The sequence below is a fragment of the Lepidochelys kempii genome, chromosome 27 (genome assembly GCF_965140265.1).
Source record: "Lepidochelys kempii isolate rLepKem1 chromosome 27, rLepKem1.hap2, whole genome shotgun sequence".
NCBI classification, from domain to species: domain Eukaryota; kingdom Metazoa; phylum Chordata; order Testudines; family Cheloniidae; genus Lepidochelys; species Lepidochelys kempii.
Window position 1 is genome coordinate 16,890,265 of NC_133282.1, and position 26,387 is coordinate 16,916,651.

At 58.4% G+C, this 26,387-nt stretch overlaps 1 protein-coding gene across 1 annotated transcript in view; it reads left to right on the plus strand.

Moving 5' to 3' along the window:
* Positions 1-25,592, plus strand: part of IGFBP4 (insulin like growth factor binding protein 4) — a 30,342-nt gene extending 4,750 nt beyond the window's left edge. The window contains exons 2-4 of the mRNA XM_073326022.1: positions 21,440-21,603; positions 22,190-22,324; positions 23,231-25,592. Coding sequence (XP_073182123.1) covers positions 21,440-21,603; positions 22,190-22,324; positions 23,231-23,365 — 434 coding nt within the window. The 3' untranslated portion in view covers positions 23,366-25,592. The remainder of the gene's footprint in view (positions 1-21,439; positions 21,604-22,189; positions 22,325-23,230) is intronic.
* Positions 25,593-26,387: the final 795 nt, after the last annotated feature.

Below are 26,387 nucleotides of genomic sequence, written 5' to 3' on the forward strand. Positions count from 1 at the left end.
GATGAGTGACGTTCCCTGCCTGTGCCGGGGACCCCTGGACTTTCCGTGAGAACCGAGCATCCTAAGCCCCTCTGAAAACGCAAGCCGTAATCAATAGCCAGTGCCCAGGTGTGGGCAGGTGTCGGCACCATCTGGCTGAGATCCCAGGGCCAGGGAAAAAGACCCAGGTTGGTGGTGCAGGCTGGGGGGGGAAGAGGGGGGCACAGGTTCAGCGGCACCTGCCCCAGCTGGTGGCACCCCGGAAGGGAGATAGCAGGTGGACTGGGTGGGTTTCAGGGCTTGTCTACACAGAGAAATTGACGGCTGTGGCTAGGGAGGTCTAAGAATGACTCTGCCCTAGTGCTGCCCAGCCCTGCAGAGCGTTCCTGGAGACCCGCTGATTGCGTCCTCCGGGCAGACGTGACTGGGGAGAAGTTAATGTGTAGCTAGGACAGTAAACATGGGTCCCCAGTACCAGGAATTGCGCATCCCAGGAAATCCACGGGTGGGGGTGGGGGTTCTTTTTGGATTGCTCTTGAAATTGTGGCCCAGGCCTGGCAATCTTTGTCCTTGACCACGGGGCATGTGGTGTGATGGGCCGGCGCCCGCTGGAGCTGCATACCAAGGAGGTTCGCTAGGAAGCCAGGGGAGCAGGTGGCTCGTGCCCTGATACGGAAAGGGGGCACTGCTTTTCTGAGTCTGGGATGGGAAACCTGGCTGTCTGCCCAGGGCTTGAAAGATCGCTGCGTCTGGAGCTCACCAGTGGGGCTGAGGGAAGCCCCACCCCTGCCCCCATGGACGCATCACCCCAGCTGTTAATGGAGCGGTGTTGATGGAGGCGGCTCTTGCAGCTGGGCGGCTGAGCGCCAGCCGACGGGCAAGGAAGGAAATGCAGTGGGGGGCACGTGACCCTTCTGACCCACGCTTCCCTCCCCCTCGGCTCCCAACTCCCCTGAGCTTTGCTGCACTTCAGGATCCGGGCCCCCCGAGTTGGAGGTTCAGGCCCGGTAAAGGGAAGCCAAACGCAGCTCCCCAAGGGGGTGGTTCATCTCCCTGGGGGAATTGCTCAGCCGAGCCTTGGAAGGGGGAGAAAAGCCAATGGGACGGGGGGGCCTGCGGACTCGGACCCACCATCCGCTGCCCAGGGATGCGCAATGTACCTGCGAGCTGATTGTTAACCGTTCCAACCCCAGAATCTGCCAGCCAAGCAGCCGCTCGGGAAGCCATGTGTCTCCAAAGGGTTAATGGCGCCCTACCTGCCTCTTCTCTTGCATGTTGCTACAGGCCAGCGAAGTCACCTACGCCTGCTTTGACCGGTACTTCCACTTGGGCTGCCCCAGGGGGAGCTCACTGGCTCCCCTGCAGCACCCCTACACTCCCTCCGGAAGGCTCCAGGCCCCACAGGGGTCAGCGAGGCAGGAGGGTGCTGTGGACGGGTGCCACGTGACGAGGCTGTGCGTGGGGCTGGGCCTGGTCCTCCTACTCGCTGGGCTGTGTTTGCGGACAAGATTGGTGGCTGATAACAAGGTGGCTCCCAGCAGAACAAATACAGAGAGGTAGCCAGGTGGGTGTGGGCCTGCCCGGCAGAGCCCTGTGAAGGCGGGATGGGCTGGGAGAATGTATGCCCACCCACCTGGACCCTGATGGGTGCCTGGCTGGAACTGGGACAAAGAGGAAGGGAAACCAAGAGGAATCAGCTGGCTGCAACGTTCCGTGTCCTTGGGAACCCCACAAGTTCACTGTTTCATCCCATGAAAACAACATTGCAAACTCTTCTGAGGAGGAGCGGAACTGGATTAAGAGAGGCACAACAGGACTATGGGCCCTGGCTTCTCGACTTAAATCATGAGATTGGAACATCAGCTTTTAAAAAGCAAACAAAAAACAAATGCTCCTGGCTCTCATGGATGAAAAAAAAGCTTGAAAATATGACCACAGCATAACTGGTGTCTGCCTGAGTTTGCAGAGAACCTGGAACAAGAGCTCAAAGGAGTGTGATCCCATTCATCTTAACTCAGAAACCTGTTGCCTCTCCAGAGAGGAGCAGGGTGACAACTTGGGGCAGGGAACATCGCCTGGGGTGGGCCCGCGGGATGTGTTTAGGGTCCTGGATTGCCTTAATTTGGTGATGGACAGGATCCCTGTCTGTGCTGGAGGCACTTGGGAAACAAAAATCCAGCCAGGTTTGGATTTGAAAAGATGCACCAGGCAGCTAAAATCTCCAAATTTGGCTTCTTTCAACCAACAGCCAGGGCTTCTCCAAAAGCGGTCCCTGGCTTGGTTCGCTCAGCTGCCGGCATGAGAATGAATTAAACCCAGCTGCGAAGCCATTGCACCCCAGGGACTCCTGGGCCATACTCAGGAAGTGCAGGTAGTTAACCTTATTTCTGCTGCCACCCACAATTACCAGACAGGCTCCAGAAATCATGAAATTTAAACATAAAAGAACCCGACATTTATTTATTTATTTGCTGTCTGGGTTGTGAGCCTTTAGGTTTAGTGGTTTTAATCTTTTCTCCACAGTCACAAGATCTAGCAACTTCCTGGGGATCTTTAATGACAGCTGAGATTCTCACCTAATCACAGGGCTCCAGGAGCTGGGGCTTTACGAACCCCCAAGTATCTTGACACTTGCCATAAGCCTGAGAGTTTGCAACATGGCTGCATTAAGCTAATGGTGCAAAGCCTGTATGGAGCCAAAGAAGGTTTGGTTTGTCAGAACATGGGAACTGCCAGACTGAACCAGATCTGAGGTCCAACCAGTCCAGTGTCCCATCTCTACCAGTGGGCAGCAACAGATGTCTCAGAGGAAGGTGTCAGAACCCCATGGTCAACATAAGTGGGATTATCTACTTCTGCCACATTAGCTCTCATCCTGATCTCTAATAGTTAGAGACAAGTTTAAACCTTGCAGTAGGAGGTTAAATATCCCTTCCAAACTTGGTTGTCATTAATGATAATAAGTCTGGGTGTTCTTGCTATCCAGATGTCTAGCTCCTTTTTGAATCGTGCTAAATTCTTGGCCCCAGCGACTTCCTGTGGCAATGAGTTCCACTGTCTAACTTTGTCAGTTTCTGTCTTGTGGCATTCAGTAGCATCTGCTGCTCTTGAGTGTGTGTGGCATTCAGGAAAAGCCAAAGGCACCTTCCCCCCCCGCGCCCCATGCCCCAACACTTCGCCAGCAGTTAGTAATGATTTAGTACTGGATAAATGTCTGAGAAAATTTGACCCTGTGGGAACTACATATATGTTGTGTGGCTGCATGGGCATGCGGGGGACGGAACCTCTTCCCTCCTCTCCACACAGACATGCGGACCCCAGTGAACATGCTAGCCCCTTGTTAGCAGCCTGATTTGCCCATGGTTCCCATGGCACCTTGCTCTCTGCTGTGTCTTTCAGTTTTTCCTGCTGCCTTAATTTAAATCTAGCTTGTTTCAGAGCTGGCGAGGCGTTTTTTCCCCCCCACAGTGTGGAGAGGGAGCCGGGATGATGCTGGCGACGGGCCATGTGCGGCTGGTTTTAAGTTTGTTTATGGGACAGGCTAAAAATAGCAGGTAGGAAGAATGGATATAGCAGACAGCTGGGTGAGCTTGCCCAAGGGCAGGGGAACTAGCCCAGTGTGCTGTGGTCATTTCTACCTGGAGCTATCTATCTGCCTCGTCTGGATCCTGCTCCCTGCTCTTCTCGCGTCGGGGCATCCCAAGTCTGAGATTTGAACCTCTCCAGCAGCCGAGGCTCCGGGCACAATTGTTCTGGTGCTGACTTAGCTCTAGTCCATCGGATACGCTTTGGGCATCCATCAGGAGATTTCTTTCCTTTGATCCCAAGAGTCGACTTGGCCTGTGCTTCCAGCCAAGGGGCCCTCCGCCGGGATTACGTCAAGCGTGGACTCAGGGAGGGGAGGAAATGCTGGGCTGTTTGCCGAGTAACGTGGCTTCAGCGAAATGGGGCTGGCACGGGGGCGATGCGACCATCAGGGGCGGTGGCTGCTGAGCGGAGGGGTGGCATCGGGGTAACCACTCAGCACCTGCTCGGCTCCGGCATCTTCCCGGCTCTTTCTAGAATCATTAGATTGTAACTGACGATGTTGCAGCGAGCAACAGTTACCCAGCATCGCCTGGCACTGGCCTGGAGGCGTTCTGGAGCCTGGCACTGGCCTGGAGGCGTTCTGGAGCCTGGCACTGGCCCGGAGGCGTTCTGGAGACAGCGGAAGCAGGATCCGCCGCACCTGGGAGTTAATGGTGTCTCTCTGCTCCAGAGCAATGTAATTCTGGGCACCATTTGTCCCCAGGCTTACCAGCGCCGACACATGATTGCAGGGAGACGCTCTGCCTTTCCAGGGAGGAGGAGCGAGCCAGCGGGGTTATGGGAACGGAAAACCCAGATCAACCAGCATCAGAAAATACAGCAGCACTTCCCAGGGTATTCGTGCATGTGAGAGCTCTCTCCCCCATCTGTCTCTCTGGCTCCAGGGGGATCTTTCCATCACACTCCTCACCCTGCCAGCAGTACAGGTAACTCTGCCATGCCCGCCCCAAATTCTGGTCTGGGTCTTGCATGTGGCTAGAGTTTGGGAGCTATGGAAATACGCGTGTGGCCTTGTCCCACTGTCTGTGCCTCAGACCCTGGGAGGAGCTGCTTGGCCAGAGATCCGGGGGTGTGTGTGAATCCAGCCTGTCCCCTCTGCCCGGGATGGATGGTTGGGTACGGCAGACAGACCAAACAGCCCTCTCTGTTTCTCCATGGCCCACTCCCACCCCTCCCTCCCCCGGGCCTTCCAGACTCTCAGCTGGCGAGGCCTGCAGTATCCAGGTGGGCCTCACGCCCCGGGAGATGGGGGCTGATCCCTGGGTGGTCTCCTGAGTGCAGACACGGGAGGGGGGCTGTGCACAAGCAGGTGTGCAGCCATGTACACAGGTGGACCCCCAGGCATGCAGGCGTGCCGCTGCGTACACAGATGTGCCTCCAGGTACACAGGTGCCCCAGCGACCCCCCCTTACCCCCCCCCGCTGCTCATTCAAGCGCAGGTGTGCCACGGCTCGGCTGGCACAGGCTCCAGCCAGCAGAGGAAGTGGTTTCCCTCCCTGCAGAGGTTCCAATAACAAACAGATGAGGAAGTGGCCCTAGCCCCCCGCTCCAGCTCCCCCCCGCCCCCCGCCAGCTCCAGCCCTGGGCCCTTCCTTTTGCCTCCTGCCTGACCTGCTCCCCCTCCCCGCCTCACCCAGCCCTGCTCCTTCCTCGCAGAGCCAGAACTGGGTGGGACGAGCGCTGCCTTCCCCCGGCCGGCGCCTGCCAAGCGAGAGGGGCTCGGCAGCCAGCAAGGGCGTTTTTCTTCCCCGCTCAGCCGTGCCGGTGCCAGGACCACCCGCAGTTGGTTACCGTGGGTGCTAGGCTCCGGCCCGCACCTCTTTGGCCTGGGTGGCTGGGATCTCATGCACGGGGCTGGCTCCGGGTACTCGGACCCTCCTCCGCAAACCTGGCCCTGTTGTTCTCATGTCGCCCCCCCGTACTCGCAGCCACGGGGCGAAGAAGCAGACGAAACCCCGAGCTGGCCGGGGCTTTGCTCTCCCCGCTGGGGTCTGAGATGCCGGGTGACCCTGGGCTCTGGGGCAGTTTGGGCTGGGACCGGGAGGGGTGGGGGTGAGGGCTATGCCTGGTATTGGAACTAACGCCCCAGAGGGCGGGCATGCCCACCTACGCTCTATAGCCTTGGCTGTGTTTGCAGGTGTATATTGCCCCCCCGCCCCCGCCTTTCCTGGCTTGGAGACAGTGCTGGTGATTCTGCAGTGGGTCTCCTTCCTTCCTTGGCATGACCCAGTGCTCAGGGATGCGGGGCCGCTGGTGGGGCCATTGTGCTACCCAAGCTGTGATTGCACCAGTCAGCGCTCGTCAGCCAGCGCAGGGGGGGCCCCCATGTCCTGGACAGGAAGGGGTTAAGGACAGAGCGGCTGGCTCTGGGGAGCAGCACTTCCTTCGGTGGCTCTGTTGTGATCTCGGCTGGCGGGGCTGATGTCCCAGGCCCCGCAGATGGTGCCTGGCTTAGCATCCTATTTCCTCGAGGGAGCCAAGCCCTCCGGTTTCACTTGGAGCAAACAGGCCACAGACTGATGAAGGAATGACCACGTGAGAAAGGAGGGAGCTCAGTGCGGCAACAGGGCAGGGGTTAACTGGGGGGGGTTTCATTCCCCTAATGCATTGATCCTTCCTGCCTTAGCCCCGGCCCAGCCCATCCTGCAGCATTACACGGCAACCCTGCCCCCCCAGTCCGCTCCCTGGCTCCACCCCAGCCTGCAGAGTCACGGGAGTCTCCCAGCAGGTTCACACTGGGTGCGGGTCCCTCCATGTCAGAGGGGCTAATCCTGATTCTCGCGGGTGGGGGCAAGAGGAGACTGAGGCCCTGTGGATCCGCTCCCTGGGGTTGCGCTGGGCTTCGAGAGGCCGGGACCAGGTGTCTCAGCACGACACACCGCTCCCCCCCGCCCTAACCCCAGCGTGTTGACAAGGTACCAAAAGCCAAAAGAGTTCTGCCGGGAAGGCCAAGAGCACAAAGAGCAAAGGTCCCGACGTGGCCACAGGGGGAAAAAAATCTGTTCTAAGGAAAAGGGCAGAAGGCCCCATCTCCAGCTTATCAGTGGCCTCTGGCGCTGGGGGCCCGCGGGGCTGGTGGGGAGCTGCTCCGGGCTGTGGGACTGTGCAAGGAAAAGCTGGGGGGTGAGCGGCAGCAGGAGTAAGGGGGTGTCACGGAGTCCCCGGGCGATGCTCTGGGACTGCTCCCCATGAAGCCAGGCAGGACTCTGGGGGAGTCTCCTCTCTGGGAGCAGCCTGTCTGCAGGACACACAGCTCACCCGGCTTCCACCTTCCTGGGTCCGACCTCGGAGCATTCAGCCTCCTCTGCCCCTCCGTGCGCTTCCCCCAGCCAGTCCGCTCAGGCGGGCTCCTGGGGAAGCCAGAGGGTCCTGCCCCCCAACTTCGCAGTCAGACGTGACTCTCAGCCAGCCAGTAAAACAGAGGTTTATTAGATGACAGGAACATGGTCTAACACAGAGTTTGTAGGTGCAGAGAACAGGACCCCTCAGCTGGGTCCATTTCGGGGGGCAGTGAGCCAGACAACCACGTCTGCACTTCACTCCATGTCCCAGCCAGCCCCAAACTGAAACTCCCTCCAGCCCCTCCTCCTCTGGGCTTTGTTCCTTTCCCGGGCCAGGAGGGCACCTGATTCCTTTGTTCTCCAACCCTTTAGCTCTCACCTGGCAGGGGGGAAGGGCCCAGGCCATCAGTTGCCAGGAATCAGGGTGTGGGCCATTCTCTGTGTCCAGACCCCTGCACACACCTGCCCTCTAGGGCTCTGCAACGATCATACACCCTTATCCCACCACCTAGATATTTAAGAACTGCATAGGGGAAACTGAGGCACTCCCACACTATTCAGAGGAAACATTAAGAACAGTCCCACTTCGTCACAGGGGGGATCTAGCCTTCTAGGGGCACCCAGTTGCATCTGCAGGAGGAACATGGGGGAAGGGACGTGAATTTCATGGGCCCTCTCCTGTGCGGAGCTGAGCCGAGCCGTCTCAGCTATGATTGCCTCCTCCTGGCCCTCCAGCTAATACCACCGTCCTCCCACCCTGAGCCCTTTTCTGGAGCCCTGGGGGCGGGTCACTGTCCGATGTGACCCAGCGGACTGGGCTAGATGGGCTGGTGTGTCGTCCGGACCCAGCTCCGCATTGGGACGGCCCCGGGGGCTGGCGTGGGCTGGGGCCGGGGCCGGGGCCAGGGCCGGGGCTGGGGCTGGGGCCGGGGCTGGGGCTCTGTTTCAGGCCTAGCTCCGGTTGCAGGTGGTCCGAGCAGGAGGCACTTGCTGCCGTGCTGAAAGCTGCAGCTGTTTATGTCCGGCTGGAAAGCACCTGCTCTTGGCTGAACCTTCAGGGTGCCGTCGAATATCCCATCTGTGTTGACCGGTGACGGCAGCACGGCCCGTGGAGCTGCAGCCGGCGGACCTCTCCAGCAATGTCTTGAAACCCCCGTTTAGGCAGGCCCTACACAGAAGCAATCATTTGTGCCGACCCAGCAGAGGAGGCATGTCTTCCCAGCACGGAGCTACCAGCCTTGACACTGCGGCACGAACAAAGGAGTGGGCATGAGAAAGCCACATTGTTCCAGCTCTTGGTACAGTCCTGTTGGCCTCTGACAAACCAGGGGCTAGACTGTTAGTGCCCTGGGTCACTGTGTCGGTCTCACAGGCAGCAGAGAGGGAAGAAGGTTGATCATGTGGATGCTATGAAGAGAAATGTGCCCAGGGCGACTGGATGACTCAGGAGGCCAGAGGGTCCTGGCTGGGGCTGCACGGCCTTTCCCAGTGCAAACGCAGCCAAGAGTCACCACGCTCTGCGCAGGGCGCATTGAGCTGCTGGGGCTGAGCCCAGGTCCAAGGGGACAAAATTCTACCAGCTACTGGCGGCTCGGCAGTCTCCACAGCCGGATGAAGAAAAGGAGGACTTATGGCACCTTAGAGACTAACCCATTTACTTGAGCATGAGCTTTCGTGAGCTCCAGCTCACTTCATCGGATGCATACTGTGGAAAGTACAGAAGATCTTTTTATACACACAAAGCATGAAAAAATGGGTGTTTATCACTACAAAAGGTTTTCTCTCCCCCCACCCCACTCTCCTGCTGGTAATAGCTTATCTAAATTAATCACTCTCCTTACAATGTGTGTGATAATCAAGGATGGGCCCTGGAGACCGAGCGCCCCCTTCCTCCGGACGGGGAATGTTGGTGGGGCCGAGGGGTGCTGGCAGGCTGTCTCGTGAGTGGAGGGATTTGTGTGTGCAGGGCGATGGGCCTGGCACCGTGCTCCCGGGCTAAGTGCGCATTCGTTTCGAGGGCTCTGAGCACCTCGCAGGGCTTGTGCACTTCCGCGGGCTCCCAGCACAGCAGCGTCGTTTACAGGCTTTGGCAACTTACAGCTGGGTGACTAATAAAGATATTGGGGGAACAGTCACAATACATGACTAAGACAAAACAAGCTATTAAATGCCAAGCAATTTTTCATTGTGGCAGAATCTGCTCCAGTAATCCCGCTGATTCTTGGCTCCGTCCGGCCTCTTTCCTTCTTCCCTTGGCTTTTCCCTCTTCTGGGTCATGCTGCTTTCTCCTGCCTCCCCTTTCCAACACAACTCTTCCAGCTTCCCTCCGAGGGGGAACGGAAAGGCCAACGTTCAAGCCACAGCCGGTACGGAGGGGGTATGGTGGGGGAGGGGGTTGCTGCACCTTGGGAATCTTTTGCATTGTGCCGAGTTACCATGGCAAGCGGCCCCTCCATGGAGTCAGAGAAAAGTGGGGCTGGAAGGGATGCCGAGAGGTTGTCAAGTTCTGCTCCGATTTGTTCCCGTCTTTCCCCAAGTGCGGTGCCCAGAACTGGACTCCAGCGGGGGTCTCCTCTGTGCCTACCAGGGTGGGACAAGCACCGCTTGTGTGTTACCTCTGCATGCTTGGTACAACACCCCGGAAGGAGATCAGCCTTTGCTGCAGCTGCAGCCCATTGCTGAGTCAGAGTCTGCCTGGTGAAGCCAGGAGTCAGCCGTTGAGAATTCCCCGAGGGAACCAGCTGGGATCCACCGTACCGGGCTGGTCTGGACAGGCAGCCTGCATTCCACGCAAAGCACAGCGGGGCTGGGCTGCCCAGCAGAGGGGCTGGCAGGATGCACTGTGGCTTTGGATTGCTCTATGCACAGAGCTGGACGTGTTGCAAGGTTGACTGGAGCCAGCGGTGGCTGCTGTGGCCATCAGTTCTCCCAGAGGGAGCATAGTCGGTCCCCTCGCAGGGTTTCTGTCCCGCTCTCCTCCGAGCCCGTCATGTTGACAGCTCCTGTTTAGCGTTGCTGCTGCGTTGACCCGAGAGACGCTGGAAGGCAGAAGGGCAATGCCCGAAGGACTCGTCTCCTGGGAAATCCAGCCCAGCCCCTAGGCTTCACTAGCGGACCTGGCCACTGCCCCCCAGGCCAAATGTGGCCATCAGAATATATCAAGGAGTGACTCTGGCTACTGGCCCTGGCTAATAGAGCTCTGGGCCTGTCTCCGCCCCGGGCTGCGCGAAGCCACAGCTACCAAGGGGATGGGCAAAAGCACATTCCTATGCCCCGTGGCCAGCGAGAGTGCCAGGCCCGGCATTGCCCTGCCCCTTTCCACCTCTGCCCGGCAGCCTCTCTCCAGGGAGGTGAAGCCGGCAACGGCCGTGTGGAGAATGGGACCCACAAGCTCAGCCTATCGGGACAGCAGCACCTGGAACCCCAGGCATGGCGGTGTGAATCCAGAGCCACTCATCTGAAATTAAGAATGACTCTGGATTTATCCCCTGGGCCTGAGATCCAAATCTATCCCCGTGACCCTGGATTTCACCTCAATGCTGAGTCCACGGCTGCCTGGGGGCTAAGTAGCCAGGACCCAAATGCTCCCCAAGGGTGCCAGAGTCTTCACGTTGCGTGCTGCGAGATGCACTCCCCTGCAGTCTGGGGGGGCGCCCGGGCCGACGCCCCCCCCAGGTGGCAGGGCTGTTTGCTGAGAGCGCTGGCTGCATTCCTCCAGGCCAGGCGGACATCCCTTTCCTGTTTGCTTTCTGCACAGACCTCAGCCTGCAGGCTTGTTATTGTGAACTCTCCACAGTCCCACAGCACGGAGCAGCTCCCCACCAGCCTCGCAGCTCTGCCAGCACCAAAACTGGCACCAGCCTCATTCTTCTGCCGCCCCCTTCCTGGCCCGACCCCCCCTAAGGAGTCAGAGGTCAAGGCCTTTATCCCATTTCCCAGTGGCCGCCAGCCAAGTGCAGCCATGCTGGGGAGTGACATGAGATTTGTGCATTAGGCAACATTATTAGCTGGCCTGAGAAGGAAATGGGGGAAGGTTGTTTCTACGCAGGGCTGAGAACATGACACAGCGATCAGGCTGGTGCTCTTCACGCGTGATCCCCGCTGGGAAGAGAGCAGGGCCCAGGTAGCTAAGGAGAGATCAAAGTGCACCCTTTGGAGACGAAGGCAGCCCAGAGCCTCCTGAAAGGTGGCCTGCACTCTCCTTCAGCTGTGGCTGGGGAGGAGCCCTGTCCCAGCAGAAACGGAACATTGCATGCCGGGAACTAGACTGGGACCTGCAGCCCTTTAGGACAGAGTTTGACCAGCTCTGGGCTCAGACCTGGTGTCGGCTGATTTGAGTCAGGCAATGAAAACTCCCCAGGCCACGTGCAAGCTCTCATACTTGGAGACACAGAAACTTAATAGCGGGGACCTTAAACCTCCCCATGCGTAGGGTGCTGGTGGGCCACCCAGGTGGTGACTGGATGGGACTGGTCAATGAGGGGGCTCCAGACTCTTGGAAGACACTTTATTTTCCCCATATGCTTGGACGAGAGGGGAAGAGCTTCCTTGGCCCCGCCCCAGCATATGCAAAAATGCCGAGATCAGCGTGAGAGCAACAGGCTTGGGGCCATTGTACGTGGACCTGCTCGGGAACCTGTAAAAGTCACCCCAGGAGCAGATGGCTCAGCCCGGAGACCCTGAGCTGTAGCCAGGTAAACCAGACCAGGCGTTTCCCAGCAATCGTGTATGTCGCAGCCTCAGGCCGGATTATGGAACTTGCTCCTCCAAAGTGTGTTGCCTGCAGTGAATCCTTTGCCTCTTCAAGGCACTTCCTGTGTCATCTGACCTTACCAAAAGGGTCTTTGCTTTATTTAGGTCATTTTAACTGGGCCCATTTAGATTCAACACCTCTACACAGTCGGGGCATGGAGGGGGCTTGAAGTCCCTTGGTAAAACATTTCGCTCTGCTTCTCCCCAAATGCCTCTCCCCTGGGAATGGCAGGTGCCAGGTGCAGCGACCTCAGATCTGCCCGCGCCACCACTGAGTGTGCCCAGCTGAGCAAACAGTCCATCTGGCATGGCAGGCCACCCATATACCAACCCGCCCCAGTTTGGAGGGGGATCTTCCCCCCCAGACACATACTGAGATTCCAGCCGGGACAACCACTGCAAGGCTGGCTACCAGCTCACAGCACGCGGCATGGCCACACCGTGGGGCAATGGGCAGCCAGAACCGAACCTCGCCACGTCCCATCAGCATCGGCGCCACCCTGGTACGGGGTCTCCGGCCGCTGCCACCTCTGGTTTCACATTTCAAGGACTCGTGCTGTTTCCTAGAAAAGGATTACATGGAAAGCAAACAACAAACATAAAAACGGAGAAGTGTCCGCACTGCAAACTTTGACCTGGCGCCTGGCAGCAGTTCCAGAAATCCTTCCCTGGGCCAGTACGGCAGGACTCTGTTGGTGAACGCAGGCCCCCGGCGCGCTACCCACGGACTGGCCTTGTGGCAGGGCACTGGTCCCTTCCCCTCTCTGGGCTTGTGTGTTCCCTTGGGCTTGTCCAGTTGGACTGTCCGCTCTGTAGGCACGGGCTGTTCTTGTTGCACAGCGGAGCCTCTGATCCTTGCTGGGGCCTGAAAGGGCTACCGTAATAAACATAATACGAGCCACGGGCAACATCTGCTTCCCTGCAGCTGGCCCAGAGGGTTTCGCTGGTATTCACCCTGATTGCTGGGGGAGCAGGAGCAGTCAGTAGCTCCTGCCCAGCCTTGGGTCAGAGAGCCGGCTGTTGGCAGAGATGGGACAGATAGACGGGAACCCCGTGTCTCGCTCTCCTGAGAGCTTTGGTCACTATTTGATGCCACCTTCCTTCCAATCCACGTGATTTACTCCTGCCAATTGACATTTGCTGGGAAAAGGTTCCTTTATCGTTACCTTTAGATTTGGCTTGTTCCTTTTTTAGACGTTCAGGGCAGCAGGTTCTTGTGTTTAAAACCTGCCTCTGCCCCGACACCCTCTGTGACCTTGGGGTCAAGTGACTTGAGCCACCGCCCCGCTAAGTGCCTCAATTTCCCCATCTGTAATGGGGTTAATGATACCGACTTCTAGCCGGGGGTGGCAGCTGGGTGGCTTAATAGTGTCTGTAGTGGGCTTCCCAAGGCTGGGCTAGCAAAGGTTCTGCCGGGTGTTCCAGACCTGGAGCTAATGTTCCCTACATTGCTGCGTAGCCTGGTTTGCCGGGACTGTCTTCTTGCATCTTCGCAGTGCAGCTTTCTCCCTCGGGCACAGCGTCTGCAGGCTTAGAGCTCTGATCCACCCCATGCTGTCTCTGCTGAAGCAGGTGGAATATCCAGGTGCTCACTGCATCTGGTGGCATCCCTGCAGTTTGGTCTAAAGAGTTCCCTGTAGGATCCTCCATGGGGGAAAGCGGTTCCCTGGCCCCCAGGCCTTGTGAGGCACAGGCTGGGAGTCACGCAGGGGTGAGCAACGCCTGTGGCTCGAGTCTCCAAAGTGGAGGCAGGATCAGAGCCTGCTGGGGCCGTGGCTAGCAGGAAGTCGGGCTGTGGAACGTGACCCCTCCCGGCTGCTCTCAGGCCACGTCAATGCTGGTGGGGTTCTCGCGCACCTCGGGCACCCCACATCCTGTGTTGTCGTCACAGAGGAGCGTCAAATCCAGGGCTGAGTTCCCGAGGCTGTTTTCACTGCAAAAAAAGTGTGTTCTTACATCAAGCCAGTTCTCCCCGGTGGAGACGAGGCCCTGGTGTTCTTAGCTCAGTGTACCCCCAAAAACCCCTCCTCTTGTGGCAGCGAAGACGAAGCCTGAAAAGTGGCTCCCCTTCTCTCTCCTCCCTGTGTGTGAAGAGAACTGCACCAACGTCCAGGCCTGGCTCCTCCAAAGAGGAGAGCAAGGTCATTGCTTGCCCTTGCCTTGAAAACTCTCCTCCCCGTGTGGCTGGGTGAAGTTCAGAGCTGGATGGAGCCCTGCAGTGGAGGCTACAGAGGGAGGTCGTCACAGCACAGGAAGGGCATTTGCAGTTTGCGGCTTGAATGTTTTTTTTTGTGTCCCCTTGTTGTACTTGGCATCTTGGCCGGTGGAGAGGTGTGATTATGTGATGGAAAGGAGTCACCGCACTCCAGTGAAGTGCAGGAGGAGATAACCTTGGCACGGCCCTTCCAGGTATTGATTGCCAGCAGGTCAAATTACCAGGCTGGTTTAGGCAGATTTCAGATTTTGGCCAAGTTATCTGTAAAACTCTGCTAGCGTTTGGCAAATCAGCAGAATTTCTCACCTCCTGGTGCCAGGAACCGTCGCTGTGTACAGAGGGCTTTCAGTGAAGTCAGCACAGCTCATCTTTGCTTCTGCTGAAACCGAGTTGTTTGGTACAAAAATCTCCCTGAGCAGGTTAGATTTGGTGTTATGATTAAAACCAAATCTTGCCTTATTTCATATGACCATTTCCGCCTGGGAATTTACTAAAGGATCTGTGGGAGTCAGGCGTGTAAATCTGACTCCTAGGACAGGTCCCAGGCACTAGAGAGAGAAAAACTACAGTTCTGATACACTTCTTAAAAATCAAGGGGGCTTTCTATCGTTTTGCGCATTGATGGCATTTCACCAAATTTCTTTGGGAAATTGTTTCTTCCTCTGCACGATTGATTCGCTTAAGCTGTAACTGCACGTGGAACTGGACCGTGCTACACCCTGTTACAAGCAGCGTGTGTTTCTGTATCTGTCTGCTCTATGAAACTGGGCTAACAGAGTCCAATAGTGAACAGATTTCTTGGGGCCTGTCTCATTTCTGTTATAGCCCAAATCAGTCAGGATAAAATCCACCACTGAATAGTTTTAACCCTCCACAGAGCTGGGTTCCAAAACCAGGCAAATCGTGTGTGTGTGTGTGAGAGAGAGAGAGAGAGAGAGAGAGAGAGAGAGAGAGAGAATGCACTTTCTTATTTCATCGGCACATCTTCAAAATGTATGTGGCTGCAGATGTGCTGCCCCCCTTTGCTGACAGACTGAGCCCATGACGCGGCCGTCACAAGCAGGAGACCTCGCTAGTGACACGATGGCTCGGCCCTGCGGCTGTGGAAACGGTTTGCATGGCAAAGACAGAAAAGAAAAAGCCCGGAACATGCAGTGGAAAAATGTTGTTTGAACCAACCATAGAGCTTTAAGGATCCTGAAATCAAAGGGACCTGCAGCTTTTAAAAAATGCTACGCTAACCAGCTCTGGTCCCATGACAGCAAATCTCCCAGCCGCCAGCGTCCGGTATTGCAGTCCTGGAGCTGCGCTTCCCCCAGACGGGCTGCCAAGACTCTGGATTTCAGAACTGGACTCTGCTTGAGGTTAACTTCTTTATTCCTAGAATTGTTTCCCACTCTCCCCTTCGGTGTACGTTAATGCCTGGTGGTTTCTGACTCCCCGGAGCAGAGGGCATGGCTCTCCCACTTTCGCACAGCCACACGAGCACGGGAAGGTCTGCAGATGCAAACCCCATGTCCCATTTCCAAGGCATGCTATGTCATTGGCCCTGGCCTCTTCCCACCCTGGATGCAGCCTTTTGTGCCCAGTTCCTTCCCCGGAGTCCCAGGGACAGGCTCAAGATCCTTTGGCAAGTGACAGCTTGTAAATGAATCTCAAACAAAACAAAAAGGGGGCCGGGCCACATTGGGAACAGCAGAGAGCATCCTGGGAAAATCCTGCTTCCCACAATGTGCTCCGCTCAGCAAGGACATGCTGTCCGATCTCAAAGGAGCAGAAACCTTTGGCCTCCGGCGCCTGCCCCCTTGGCAAAGCAGCTGGACCTGGGCTGAGCAGCAGCGCCCCCGACCGTGGGGAGGGATGTCGGAGCGTCTGACTGAGGCAGAGCCCAGAGGATGGGCTGCCCTGCTGCCAACTGGCTGGTCTGGCGAGAAGGTGGAGAGGGCCCATGGGAACGGCGCTGAGGTCAGAATCCCAGCCCAGCCGATGTTCGCTGAGTCTGGAGGACGCTGAGTGAGTGGCAAAGGGTTTAGGGGCGTTTCCCCCAAGGGCGAGCGAAGGGGGCTCACACGTTCCGTGACTGTTGATGTCCTTGGTTTCCACAGGACTGTGCATGCCTGGGTGCGCGTGCGTGTGTACCCATGGGCGTGCACTGTAAGCACACGTCAAAGCAATATCCAGAGATAATTGAGCAGCGGGGGTGGGGGGCTTAGGCCAGGCCAATCTACTGTCATGCACAGCGGCACAAGAGAATCTAAACTTCCCATCCCATTTGATAGGCCCGTCTGTTCGCTGCCCTGGCTCAGGCCTGAGGCCCATCCCGGGCAGGATCCCATCTGGCCAGTACCACGAGCGTCAGAGGAACGTGCCAGAGACCTGCAGTCAACAGCCTCTGTTTCTAACCCCTGTAGTTAGAGAGCAGCACAAACCCCAGAGCAGGAGGTTTAATATCCTTTCTAAAGCTCTTGTTATAGGATTTACTACAATCGCTCTCCTTAGCTAGGTACTGGTCTAGTCCCTCGTCGAATCTTGCTAAGATCTTGGCTTCAAAAATCTTGTGGCAATGAGTCCTGCCGTCTAATTATGCATTCTGTGAAGTATTTCCTTGCATTGGTTTGGAAAGGCCCCCCATTCTGGTTCATTGAATGGTCCCTTCTTTCTGGGTTGTGAGACCGGGAGAGCAGAAAGTCCAGACCTCCCTTCTCTAGACTACTCACTATTTCCCAGTCCCCTCTTGTGTCCTCTCTAAGGCAAACGATCCCAATATTTTCAATCACATTTCTGGGAGAGTCTTTTCAGGCCCTGATCATTCTCATTCCTCTTCCCCGCACCTCCTCGAATGCTGCAGTGTCCTGCCTGAGGGATGGCCAGTGTGGTGCAGCGGGATCCAGGTGGTGGCTCCAAACTCCTGGGATCCCGAGGGAAGCCCCAGAGGCCTTACACCGTCCAGCCAGGCTGTATTTTTGTAAGGGGAAGTATTAGTGGATCTGGCCTCACTGTGTCTGGCATCCCAGAGCAGGGCACTAATGGTGCAGAGGCCACAGTGAAACTGGAAAGGAACCGGGGGGAGGGTTGAGGTGGGGGGGGTAGTTTAACTGAACTTTTGTGAACCCCGCCCAAAAGGTCGATGAAAGTTCAGGGCCACTTATTGGGCTGGTTGGTGGGTGCGCTGGGGCTGCCCTTCGCCCTTCATGCCGCCGCAGGACATCACTGGGGAAGGGCAGCCCCACAGCGCTCCCCCAGCAGCGGGCAGCACTCCCCTGAGCCCGAGGCCGTGCTCAGCCGGCCAGCCCGTCCCTCTTGGCTCTCAGGACTCTCGATGTCGCTGCAGCTCAGACAGTGAAACTTGAGCTCGTTGGACACGGTGCATTTCCAGAGCGAAAGGCTGGGCCAGGGAAAGGAGCTGATGTGCAGGGCCTGGCGGAGACCGGCGCCAGCTTTCCATGCCGCAGGGATAAAGTGCTAGAACGAAAGCGGGGAAGGGGGGGTCTGAATCAGCCCGTCACTGAGAGAGCCATCTAGGCAGGCAGGGGGCCGGAGCTCGTTACTGTGTAACGATGCCCGTTAGGCCTCCGGTTGGTGTCCTTGTTTTATCCCAGGTGCAAATAGGACAGAAGCATCACTCCAGGCACCCGCCCTGGCATGGATGGGCACGGTCTTGGGTCCGCCGCAAGCCGCCGGGGCTGGGAAGGTGGATGATTTGCCACCTCCTGCCTCGTTAGTGCAGCCCAGCTGGAGGATCTCATGGCCCTTCGGGCCTCACTTTTCAGAGGTGGCCCCTGATTTGGGGCGTCTCCCTTTTTTGGAGAAACTTGGGGGTTTCTAAAACCTCCAGGTCTCCAGAATTTGGGAGCCCAGCGGAAGAGCTCTGGCCTGCGCGGCTTTTCTCCGAGGAGTCAGTCCCTATCTGGGACTTAAACCTGTGAGCTCTGGGTCTGGAAGCAGCTCCCGCGTGAGCTGAAGGAGGAGCCGTGTTCAGCTGTTGCTGCTCTCCCCTTGGCAGGACTCCAGCCATTCTAGGGCCAGACCAGGCCATGCTTCCTTCCTGCCAAACTCATCCAGCGCAGCCCGCATGGCACCCGCCGACCGTGCCAGCGGGCGCAAGTGAAGCCGCGTCCCATTCAGTGCAGGGCTTCAATACAGCGGTGGTGGCAGCCGGCGTCACTCCACTTCAGTCCGTGGGGTTGTGTAGGCACGGGGGAAACGCTCGTCCCAAGAGCGCCCCGAGATCTGGCCAATCCAGATTCGGATCAGGGATGCGTGGGACGGGCAATGTGCTGGCATTAAACCCTTTTCCCAGCGGGGATCAGCCTGGGCCACCGAGATGCCCTGGGCGAGGGGTATGCCATGAGCCAGGGGCCCCTGAGCAGATCCCTCTTTGGCCTCCCGGCCACCTTGCTGGGTGCACCCAGAGCAAAGTGAGGAAAATGTAGCTGTCTCCTTGGCCTGCTGCCCGCTCGGGCCTAGCAGGTAGACATAGAGGTGGGGGGCCAGGGAGGGGGAGTTTGTTGTGGTTACCATCCCGGGTAGTGACAGATCTCTTGGGGAAACGCCAGCCGGAGAGACTGTCCCAGCCGGCCTGTGGGGTGGGGGTCCTGGCGCTGCACAGAGCCTGCCGTGCCTTTCCTGTCAGACGGGGTCCTGCCACGGGCCCCAGCTTCCGTTAGCAAAGGGAGCTGCTGGGCCGTAGCTGCGGACACATCGCCTGGCCCGAGGGGCCTCCGGAGCCGGGGGTGGGGGGATGTTGTTGGTGGGGGGGGAATGTTGCTGGCATGGGGAGGGAGCCACATGCAGGATGTCAGCGCTGACGCGGGATATCGCACAGGGGACCCCAGCGAAAGCTCTGGGTCCTCATGGATGGGACGTTCTCCGTCCCTAGAGGGCAGGAGGGAAGGGTGGGGTGCATGGGAGGATGGGGGTGGGGTCACTGGGACAGCCCCTCTTTGGGGGCTAGCTGTCATCAGCCAGCCAATAATAATAAAGCCCAGCATACGTCACAGGGGACCCTACAATAACAAACCCAGGTATGCCGCGCAGCACCCCGAACAACTACCGCTAAAAACCCGCAACACCTACATGCAGCCCTGCAGTAACAAACCCCGGTATGCAGCCCAGCACACCCGAGCAGCTCCTCTCTCATGAAAACAGCACCGGTGTGCAGCCCTACAACAACAAACCAATGACTGAAACCCACCACGCATCACGCCCCACCCCACAGTAACCAACCAGGCTGGCAAACACTGTATCTTTATAGCTTGTCATTTAAAAACAGTCAACGCTGACAAGCGGCTGGGGCCAGGCAGCGAGAGGGGCCTGGGGGAGAGGTGTGGGGGTGGAGGTAGCAGCGGCTGTATGGGGAGCTGGAGGAGGGATGCTGATTGGGGGAGAAGACAGTTTTAAGCCAGGCACTATTGATGCCCCCCTGCCCCGCCATGGCTGCACAAGGGGCAGGTTACGCTGAACTGCTGAGGCTGCTCCGGAGAGAGGCTGATGTGCGAACCCATTTGTATCCTACGTACATTCCCGGGAGCAAGGCCAACTTTTACATAATGGATGGAAACTTTTATTCAGCCCTTTTGGAAAAGGGCTCGAGTGCAAAAGCGTTTTGGAGTCCCGGTGGGAGGGAACGAACTGGGCACAGAAACGGAGCCGGGAACTCGCCCAGAAGGGGGCTGTCAGTGGGCCAGCTCGGAGTGGGGCTGGGGGCCAGAGCTGGCTGCTGCTTATGAAACTGTCTCTTTGGGCTGCAGTCGGGATTGCTGGGGAGGTGCCCCTGAGCGAGTGGCGTGGTCGTTCTGGAGAGGCAGGCCGGGCAGCTGCTGGGCACCGTGGCAGGCAGCTTGGGAAAATCCAGCAGTGACAAGCGGCACTAGGAAGATTTGCATGGAAACAAACTCACTGGCACCAAGCTCCCCGCAGGGGCCACAACAAAAGCTGGGCAGGAGGGAAAAGGACATTTCCTGCGTCCCGTCCTGGTGAATTTCCCTCCAAGCCAATGGCTGGAAGAACGAAGAGGAGGATGGCCTCAGAGTTACGGAGAGGAAGAAAGGCCCAGTGCCGGGGCACTAACCTGGCACTCACTGGTGCATCAGTTCCCAGCTTTTCCCTCCTGCTTCGTCGGCTGCTGCAGTTCCAATGGGGATACGGGCACCGAGCTGCCGTCTTGGATAAATAAAGTGTGTGAGTTGTGTGGCTACTGCAGTGATGGGGGGACAGAGACACGCCCAGCTAGACAGGCCGACACGCCCTGGCTACGTGCCATCGAGCGCTGTGGCCCTGCTCGGGAACTCAAGAGACCTCAGTTCTAGTCCCATCTGTGCTGTTGTTTCAATGTATGGCCTTGGGTGTGTCCGTAATCTCATTGTGCCTCAGTTCCCCCATCTATGAAATGGGGAGACGGATCCTGGCTTTCTCCGGCCTCTTTGTCTGTTTAGACTCTTCTTCCTGAGTCTGTCCACACCTGGCCCGAATTTAATACAGATCAGTGAGACTAGTCAGAAAGGTGAGGTGGAAATGCCTGAAGTGCCATGAAAAGCAACCAAGGTTTCTGAACTTATGAAGCGGCTGGGTGACATTTAGGCAAGAAACGTTGGTTTGGTGGAACTGGACAAATCCCTCGTCTTGGCTGGTGAATGAGGAGCCAGCCCAGCTCCGCACTAGTGTCTGTAGGCGGCTGGGAAAGCAGCTCACGCTGCCAGCTTCTCTATCCCCGTTAACGCACGGTATTTGGGCTTGGTTTAACGGGCTGGGCCTTCACCCAGCGGGGAAGAGGGAATCGCCAGCCACAGCCCCATGTAACGATCTGAGTCAAAGTCTCGTGTTATTCTGTCCTGCTTTGACACTGCGCGTGTGACCCCGGGGAAGGCAGCGCGCCCGGGGGGCTGGAGCAACGCTTCCAGTCTGGCCACGCCTCACCCCCAACAGGAGGTGGGAAGGTTGGTCCAGCCAGGCGCTGACGTCCGTGACCCCTGTACGTCAGGGCTTTGCTGAATCCCTGGGACTCCTCCAGCTTGGGGCTCTGCTGGGATGGCCCCGCTGGGGCACTTCCCGGGGGTGAGGTTTTCGATGGGGGCGTTTGTCGAGTGGGACCAACACGCGAATGCGGGTGTCTGTAGCAAAGGCTTCGCTTGGAGCTGGCCTGGGGCTTCATTTCACAGAGGTCACCACCAGCTGCCGGTGCAGAACCACAGACAGGAGCAAGCTCCACCGAACCAGGCTTGGCCCAGGCTTCCCTGACAGGGTATGCGGCCCCAGCAGCACTGCGTTGGGTGCGGCTCAGCACCGTTGGGCTCTCATGCTGCACGGCTGGGGCATTCGGGGAAAATCTGAGCAGACGCCCTGTCCTCGCTATCCGTGCGCCCGGGGGCCCTGTGCAAAGCATATTAAGTGCACTTGGGAGCCACGTGCTGAGTCAATCCTGTAACAAACTCCCTGCAGCTTTGCACCAGGGCCATCGCCCAACTTACCTGACGCCTCCAGGCAGGGCGGGGGCAGGGATGTGCAGGGAGGGGGAGCTGGCCAGGGGCAGAGCTGTCCCCAGTCCCTGGGTATCGCTCCGCGAGGCTCCTGCCCCAGCCAGCCCGAATCACAGCTCCCCTCTCTCCCTGGCTTTCCGATTTTGCAGATAAGGAGGAGATCGACCACCCCAACAACAGCTTCAGCCCATGTAGCATCCAGGACAGGAAATGTCTCCTGAAGCAGCAGGCAAAAACCCGCGACCGGGTGAACAGCGGCGTGAAGATGAGGAGCAACGGGAACTCGCATCATCGGGAGGAGACGAGGCAGATAGTGAGATGCCCCTTCCTCTCCCCTGGCAGCCCACTCCCTTTGGCTTGGGGGCAGCTGCTGCGCGGGCCTGTGATCCACTCCCTTCACCCCCTGGGGCCTCTCAGTGCCCAGCAAGTGACTGGGGTTTGGGGCTGCAGAGCGGGGACTAGTGGGCAGGTCTGTCGTGCAAGCAGCCAGCATAGGGTAGCTTTGGTTTGCCAGGGCTGCACCATCCTGTTAACCCGGGGACTAGCTTTTCACTGCTCACTGCACCCCAGAAAAGGAAATTCGCTACTGGGGTGGGCTGTGCGCGCTCCCCCAACACCGACCCCGACCAAGGGGAAATGAGCAATGTCCCCTTGGTCCCCAGGCATTACAGGGGCTAAAGCAGGGAGTGGGGCTCTCCAAACACCCAGGGGGATTTTACTCTCATGCTGAGGGGGGGTGGTGTTTGCAGCCATCCCCTCCTCCAGGGAGGAAGCTCACTGCCACTTGGTGGGTATCTGGCCATTGATGGGAGAGGATGGCTCCAGCCTGTATAGGCGGAATGAGGGAGGGGGTCTTCTTCCTCCCCTGAGCTGGGCTCCGATCAATGCTTTCTGTGCAGGCCCAGGGGTCGTGTCAGAGCGAGCTACACCGAGCACTGGAGAGGCTGGCCGCATCCCAGACCCGCACCCACGAGGACTTGTACATCATCCCCATCCCGAACTGTGATCGCAATGGGAACTTCCACCCCAAACAGGTACGGCCTGCGCCCCCATTGCCAGCAGCATCCCCAGCCTGGGTGTCGGGGACAAGGGCAGCCGGAGAGGGGCACACACCCATTGTATAGCTAAGGCTGTGGCTGACCCACAGGCATGAGAATCTGGACTCTTGGGTTCTAGCCCAACTGGGTGACCGAGGACCAAGCTACAGCCCCTAATTTGGGGTGTTCAGCATCCGCAGCTCATTGTTTTTGGCCCCTTGGAAAGCCAGGCCCCAGAGGTCTCAAGTCGGGCCCCCAAACTTAGTGGAGATGACCACGGAAAACATAGCCTTCACCTCCACGGGTCCCGGTCTTCCTGTCTCCAAAGGGGACCCCGGTGCCCGCACCCCTGCCTCGCAGAGGGTTTGCCAGGCTATGAATTAATCATCGCCAGAGGGTGCTTTGGGATCCTCGCCCGGAAGGGGCAAAAGCTGGGCAAAGAACCACTGGGAGCACCCACATGGTGGGAGGCGTTTGACCCGCCTGGGCCAGTTCATCCATTCGCCACTAGCCCGAACGGTGCTGCAGAGAGCCACCTCCTCCGTTCAGCATCACTTCTGCCTCAGGCCCACAGTGGCTCTGCCCAGCACGTCACCTGGCGCGGGTTCTAGTCCCTCCTTGAAACCAGTGGGACTATGGGGCCTGGGCCAGCAAGGTGCAGTCTGTCGGGTTCATCGGGAGCCTGCTGAAGTCAATGGACCCTGTACGGAGCCCATCATGTCTAGAAAGTAGAGAACGGCCCTGGCTGTATTGTTGGACTCGGCTCCCCATGCTCACAGGGCAGGGCCGGACGTGCCTCTCTGCCAGGGCAGGGCCGGACGTGCCCCTCTGCCAGCCCAGGGCCGGACGTGTCTCTCTGCCAGCGCGGCACGGACTAACCAGAGCCTCCTTTCCCATCCGCAGTGCCACCCAGCCCTGGACGGGCAGCGTGGGAAGTGTTGGTGCGTGGACCGGAAAACTGGCATCAAGCTGTCGGGAAGCCCGGAGCTGAAGGGTGACCTGGATTGCCACCAGTCCGTGGACGGCGTGCGAGAGTGACTTGGTGGTAAACGGGGGACAGGGAGATTTCTTTGGCGACCGGCCGGGGCCGAGCCAACCCATTGGTGCTGTTTCTGAGTGGAAAGGAAGGGGACACGACCACAAACAAACCTCGCTGGGTTCGGGGGATGCCAAGATGTGCTAATGCCCTCGCTCCCTCTGCGCCTCAGAGCCGCTCTGCCCTGCACCCCCTGCCCGCGGGCCCCTTGATTCCGACACTGCAATTCTACCCTGGGCTCTGTGCATGGACAGGGGCCGCCCTGGCTGAAAGAGGGGTGGGGGCTAGGCCTCCAGGCCAACATGACCACTAGCAACGAGTAACTGTAGGGACGTCACACTCAGGGGTATGTTACCCCTCAGCCTCTCCGGCCCCTGGCCAGCCTCCCGGTGTGACCCCCCCCACCCCGCACAACTTCCCACTTTACTCTCGCTTGCCCCAGCCAGCGGGGGCTTCGTGGATTTGTGGCTTTGCTGGCCCTGGGGCTGTCTCCGGGGCAGGCGCGGGAATGTGCTGCAGCAGCCAGAGGGAAGGAGAGGCTCTTTCTCGATCACTTTGCCAAAGTCCGATGATGGAGAGCAACAGACACAGGCTCCCAGGGTCGCCTCAGTGCTGCCGCGAAGTATCTGCCTCATATTAGATGCCGGGTCATGGCCCCGCTCAGGGTGGCTGCAGGACTGTTGGATTCGCAGCCCTACCCCCTACTGCCCCCATTTTTTCAATGTGGTTTCACCATATGGTGTGCTAGGATTTCCCTGCATTCCCATGCCTTCTCCTGTGCCTGCCAGATTAAGGCGTGGGAACTACAGGCTTGTATCTAGGGCCCCAGCACTGGGAGCCATGTCATTGCATCCGAATCTCCGCTTTCATTTGGCAGAAGAAGAAGTAAGTTGCTAACCCTCATGATGGCAGAGAAACGCGCAATGATATGACCCAAGTGCTACTTACGGATGCAGTGAGATCTTCCTGAGTCTTCAGACAGCCTGAAACAAGAGCTCGGACAGGGGGGCCTGCTCCGCTCATTTCAATGGGGTGTTAACTCCAGGCCCTGCCACTCTGGGGGCCCTGCCAACCCCACCCAGCAGAGGACTCTGTATGGCAGGAAGAGACGCGTGCAGTGGGCCTGTTCCCCTTCGCCCCAAACAGATACACCCCAGCAGGTCAGGTAAGTACTGGGGAGGGGGGGACCTTGCTGCCACACCTGCCTGTCTAGGGAGGAGGGGAGTGCCAGCCCTCCCCAAGAGGAATACTAATGGGCTGCCCACCAGGCAGTTCATGTGTGGGTGATTGGGGGGGGTGAGCCAGGAGAGGCCCCCTTGTTGTGATGTGCCCGAGCTCCTAGATTGTGTTGATGTGGCCTGTTGACACACAAGGCAGTGTGTATCTGTGTCAGTGACATACATGTGGGTGGGAGCATGTGGGGTGGGTGACAGGAGACGTCTGAGAAGGTCTCAGGGAGGCAGGTAGCAAAGGACACAAGATCCCTCTCCAGCTTTTCCTGGCTCGTCGCTCGCACTTACTGTGAGCCCCATGAGATCTGCCTCTCAGAGTCCCCGCAGTCATGCAATTTGGGGAGAACTCTGGTGGGCCTTAACAAGCGGGACATTTCTCGCCCTGTTGGCTGCAGGGGAAAGCCTGAACGCTGACCCAGGGGCACCCGAAAGGCTGCAAACCCAGAAGACAAATAAAACGAGACCCAAATCGATCTCTTTTAGATCTCCCTTTTTTTAAGCCAGCCTCGCCGTTTTTGAGGCCGGCCGCCTGGTTTTGGGCTGCGTGGAGCTGGCCCCCCCCACATGCAGCGAGGCCCCAGCGCTCAGCCTCACAGCAGTGCCATTACAGGCAGCCATGAGCACGTACGGGGCGGGGGGAGTCGCAGGGTTATTTCTCAGCACAGCCCAGGAACGCTGTCGCCCCCCAACAATAGGACCTTCCTTCTTATTGCAGAGCTAAGGCAAAGTTTCCCCTGCAAAGCCCTGGTTTGCGGGAGCAGCCGGACAGCGGGCGGTGGGGATTGGCCCCCCTGGAGCTCTCCCGCCCCCTCTAACGGCCAGGCGACGTGTGTTGTGTCGAGGGTTGCCAACTTTCTAGTTGCACAAAACCGGACACCTGCCCCGCCCCTTCCCTGAGGCCCCGGCCCCGCTCACTCCATTCCCCCTCCCTGGGTGGCTCGCCCTCCCCTCCCCTCCCTCACTTTCATTGGGCTGGGGCAGGAGGTTGGGGTGCGGGAGGGGGGTGCGGGCTCTGGGGTGGGGCCAGAAATGGGGGGTGGAGAGTGCGGGAGGGAGCTCTGGGCTGGGGCAGGGAGTTGGGGTGGAGGAGGGGGTGAGGGCTCCGGCTGGGGGTGCGGGTTCCAGGGTGTATCTAGGCAGGCAGAGGGTACATTTGGAGACAGGCTCTCCCTGTCCGGAGAGTCGTATACAGGGCCTGAAATGTCTGACCTGGGCTCCCTGCCTGTGGCGATCTCTGCCAATGACCGGTCACGGGGAGCCTGTGAGCGGGCCCCACTCCCTGCTGGAGGTCTGGGGTTTCAGGGCATGTCCCTGTGGAAGTCAGGGGCGGATCAGATAGATTCGGAAGCAGCTCGTTGTTTCTGGGCGGCCGGTGAGGTCCAGGCCTGGTTTGTTTTCCACTGGAAAACACAACAGGCTGCAGGAGGCAGAAGCCCAGGCAGACAAGGCCCCTGACAGCACAAATCCAAGCAAAACCTGACAGCTTGCTCACCCCCTTTACCCCCTGGGCTCCAGCCGGGGACAGCAGCTTACTGGAGCGAGTGCTGGAGGAACGTGAAGGCGGCAGCTCTTAGTGGGAGCCCAGCTTCGTGGAACAGGATAGAGCCAGGGGCTTTCAGCCTATTCTGCCCTGCAGATCCCTTCCCATCAAGCCCGCCTCGCTGTGGCTGCGTGGAGCTCCGTGGCTTGAGGTACAGCTGCATTCGCACCTTGTGGATACTCTCACAGCTTCTCCTCTTCCTCAAGGGCTGGTTGGGTCCAGCTCTCTGGGCTCTTCTGTTGGTGCCCCACA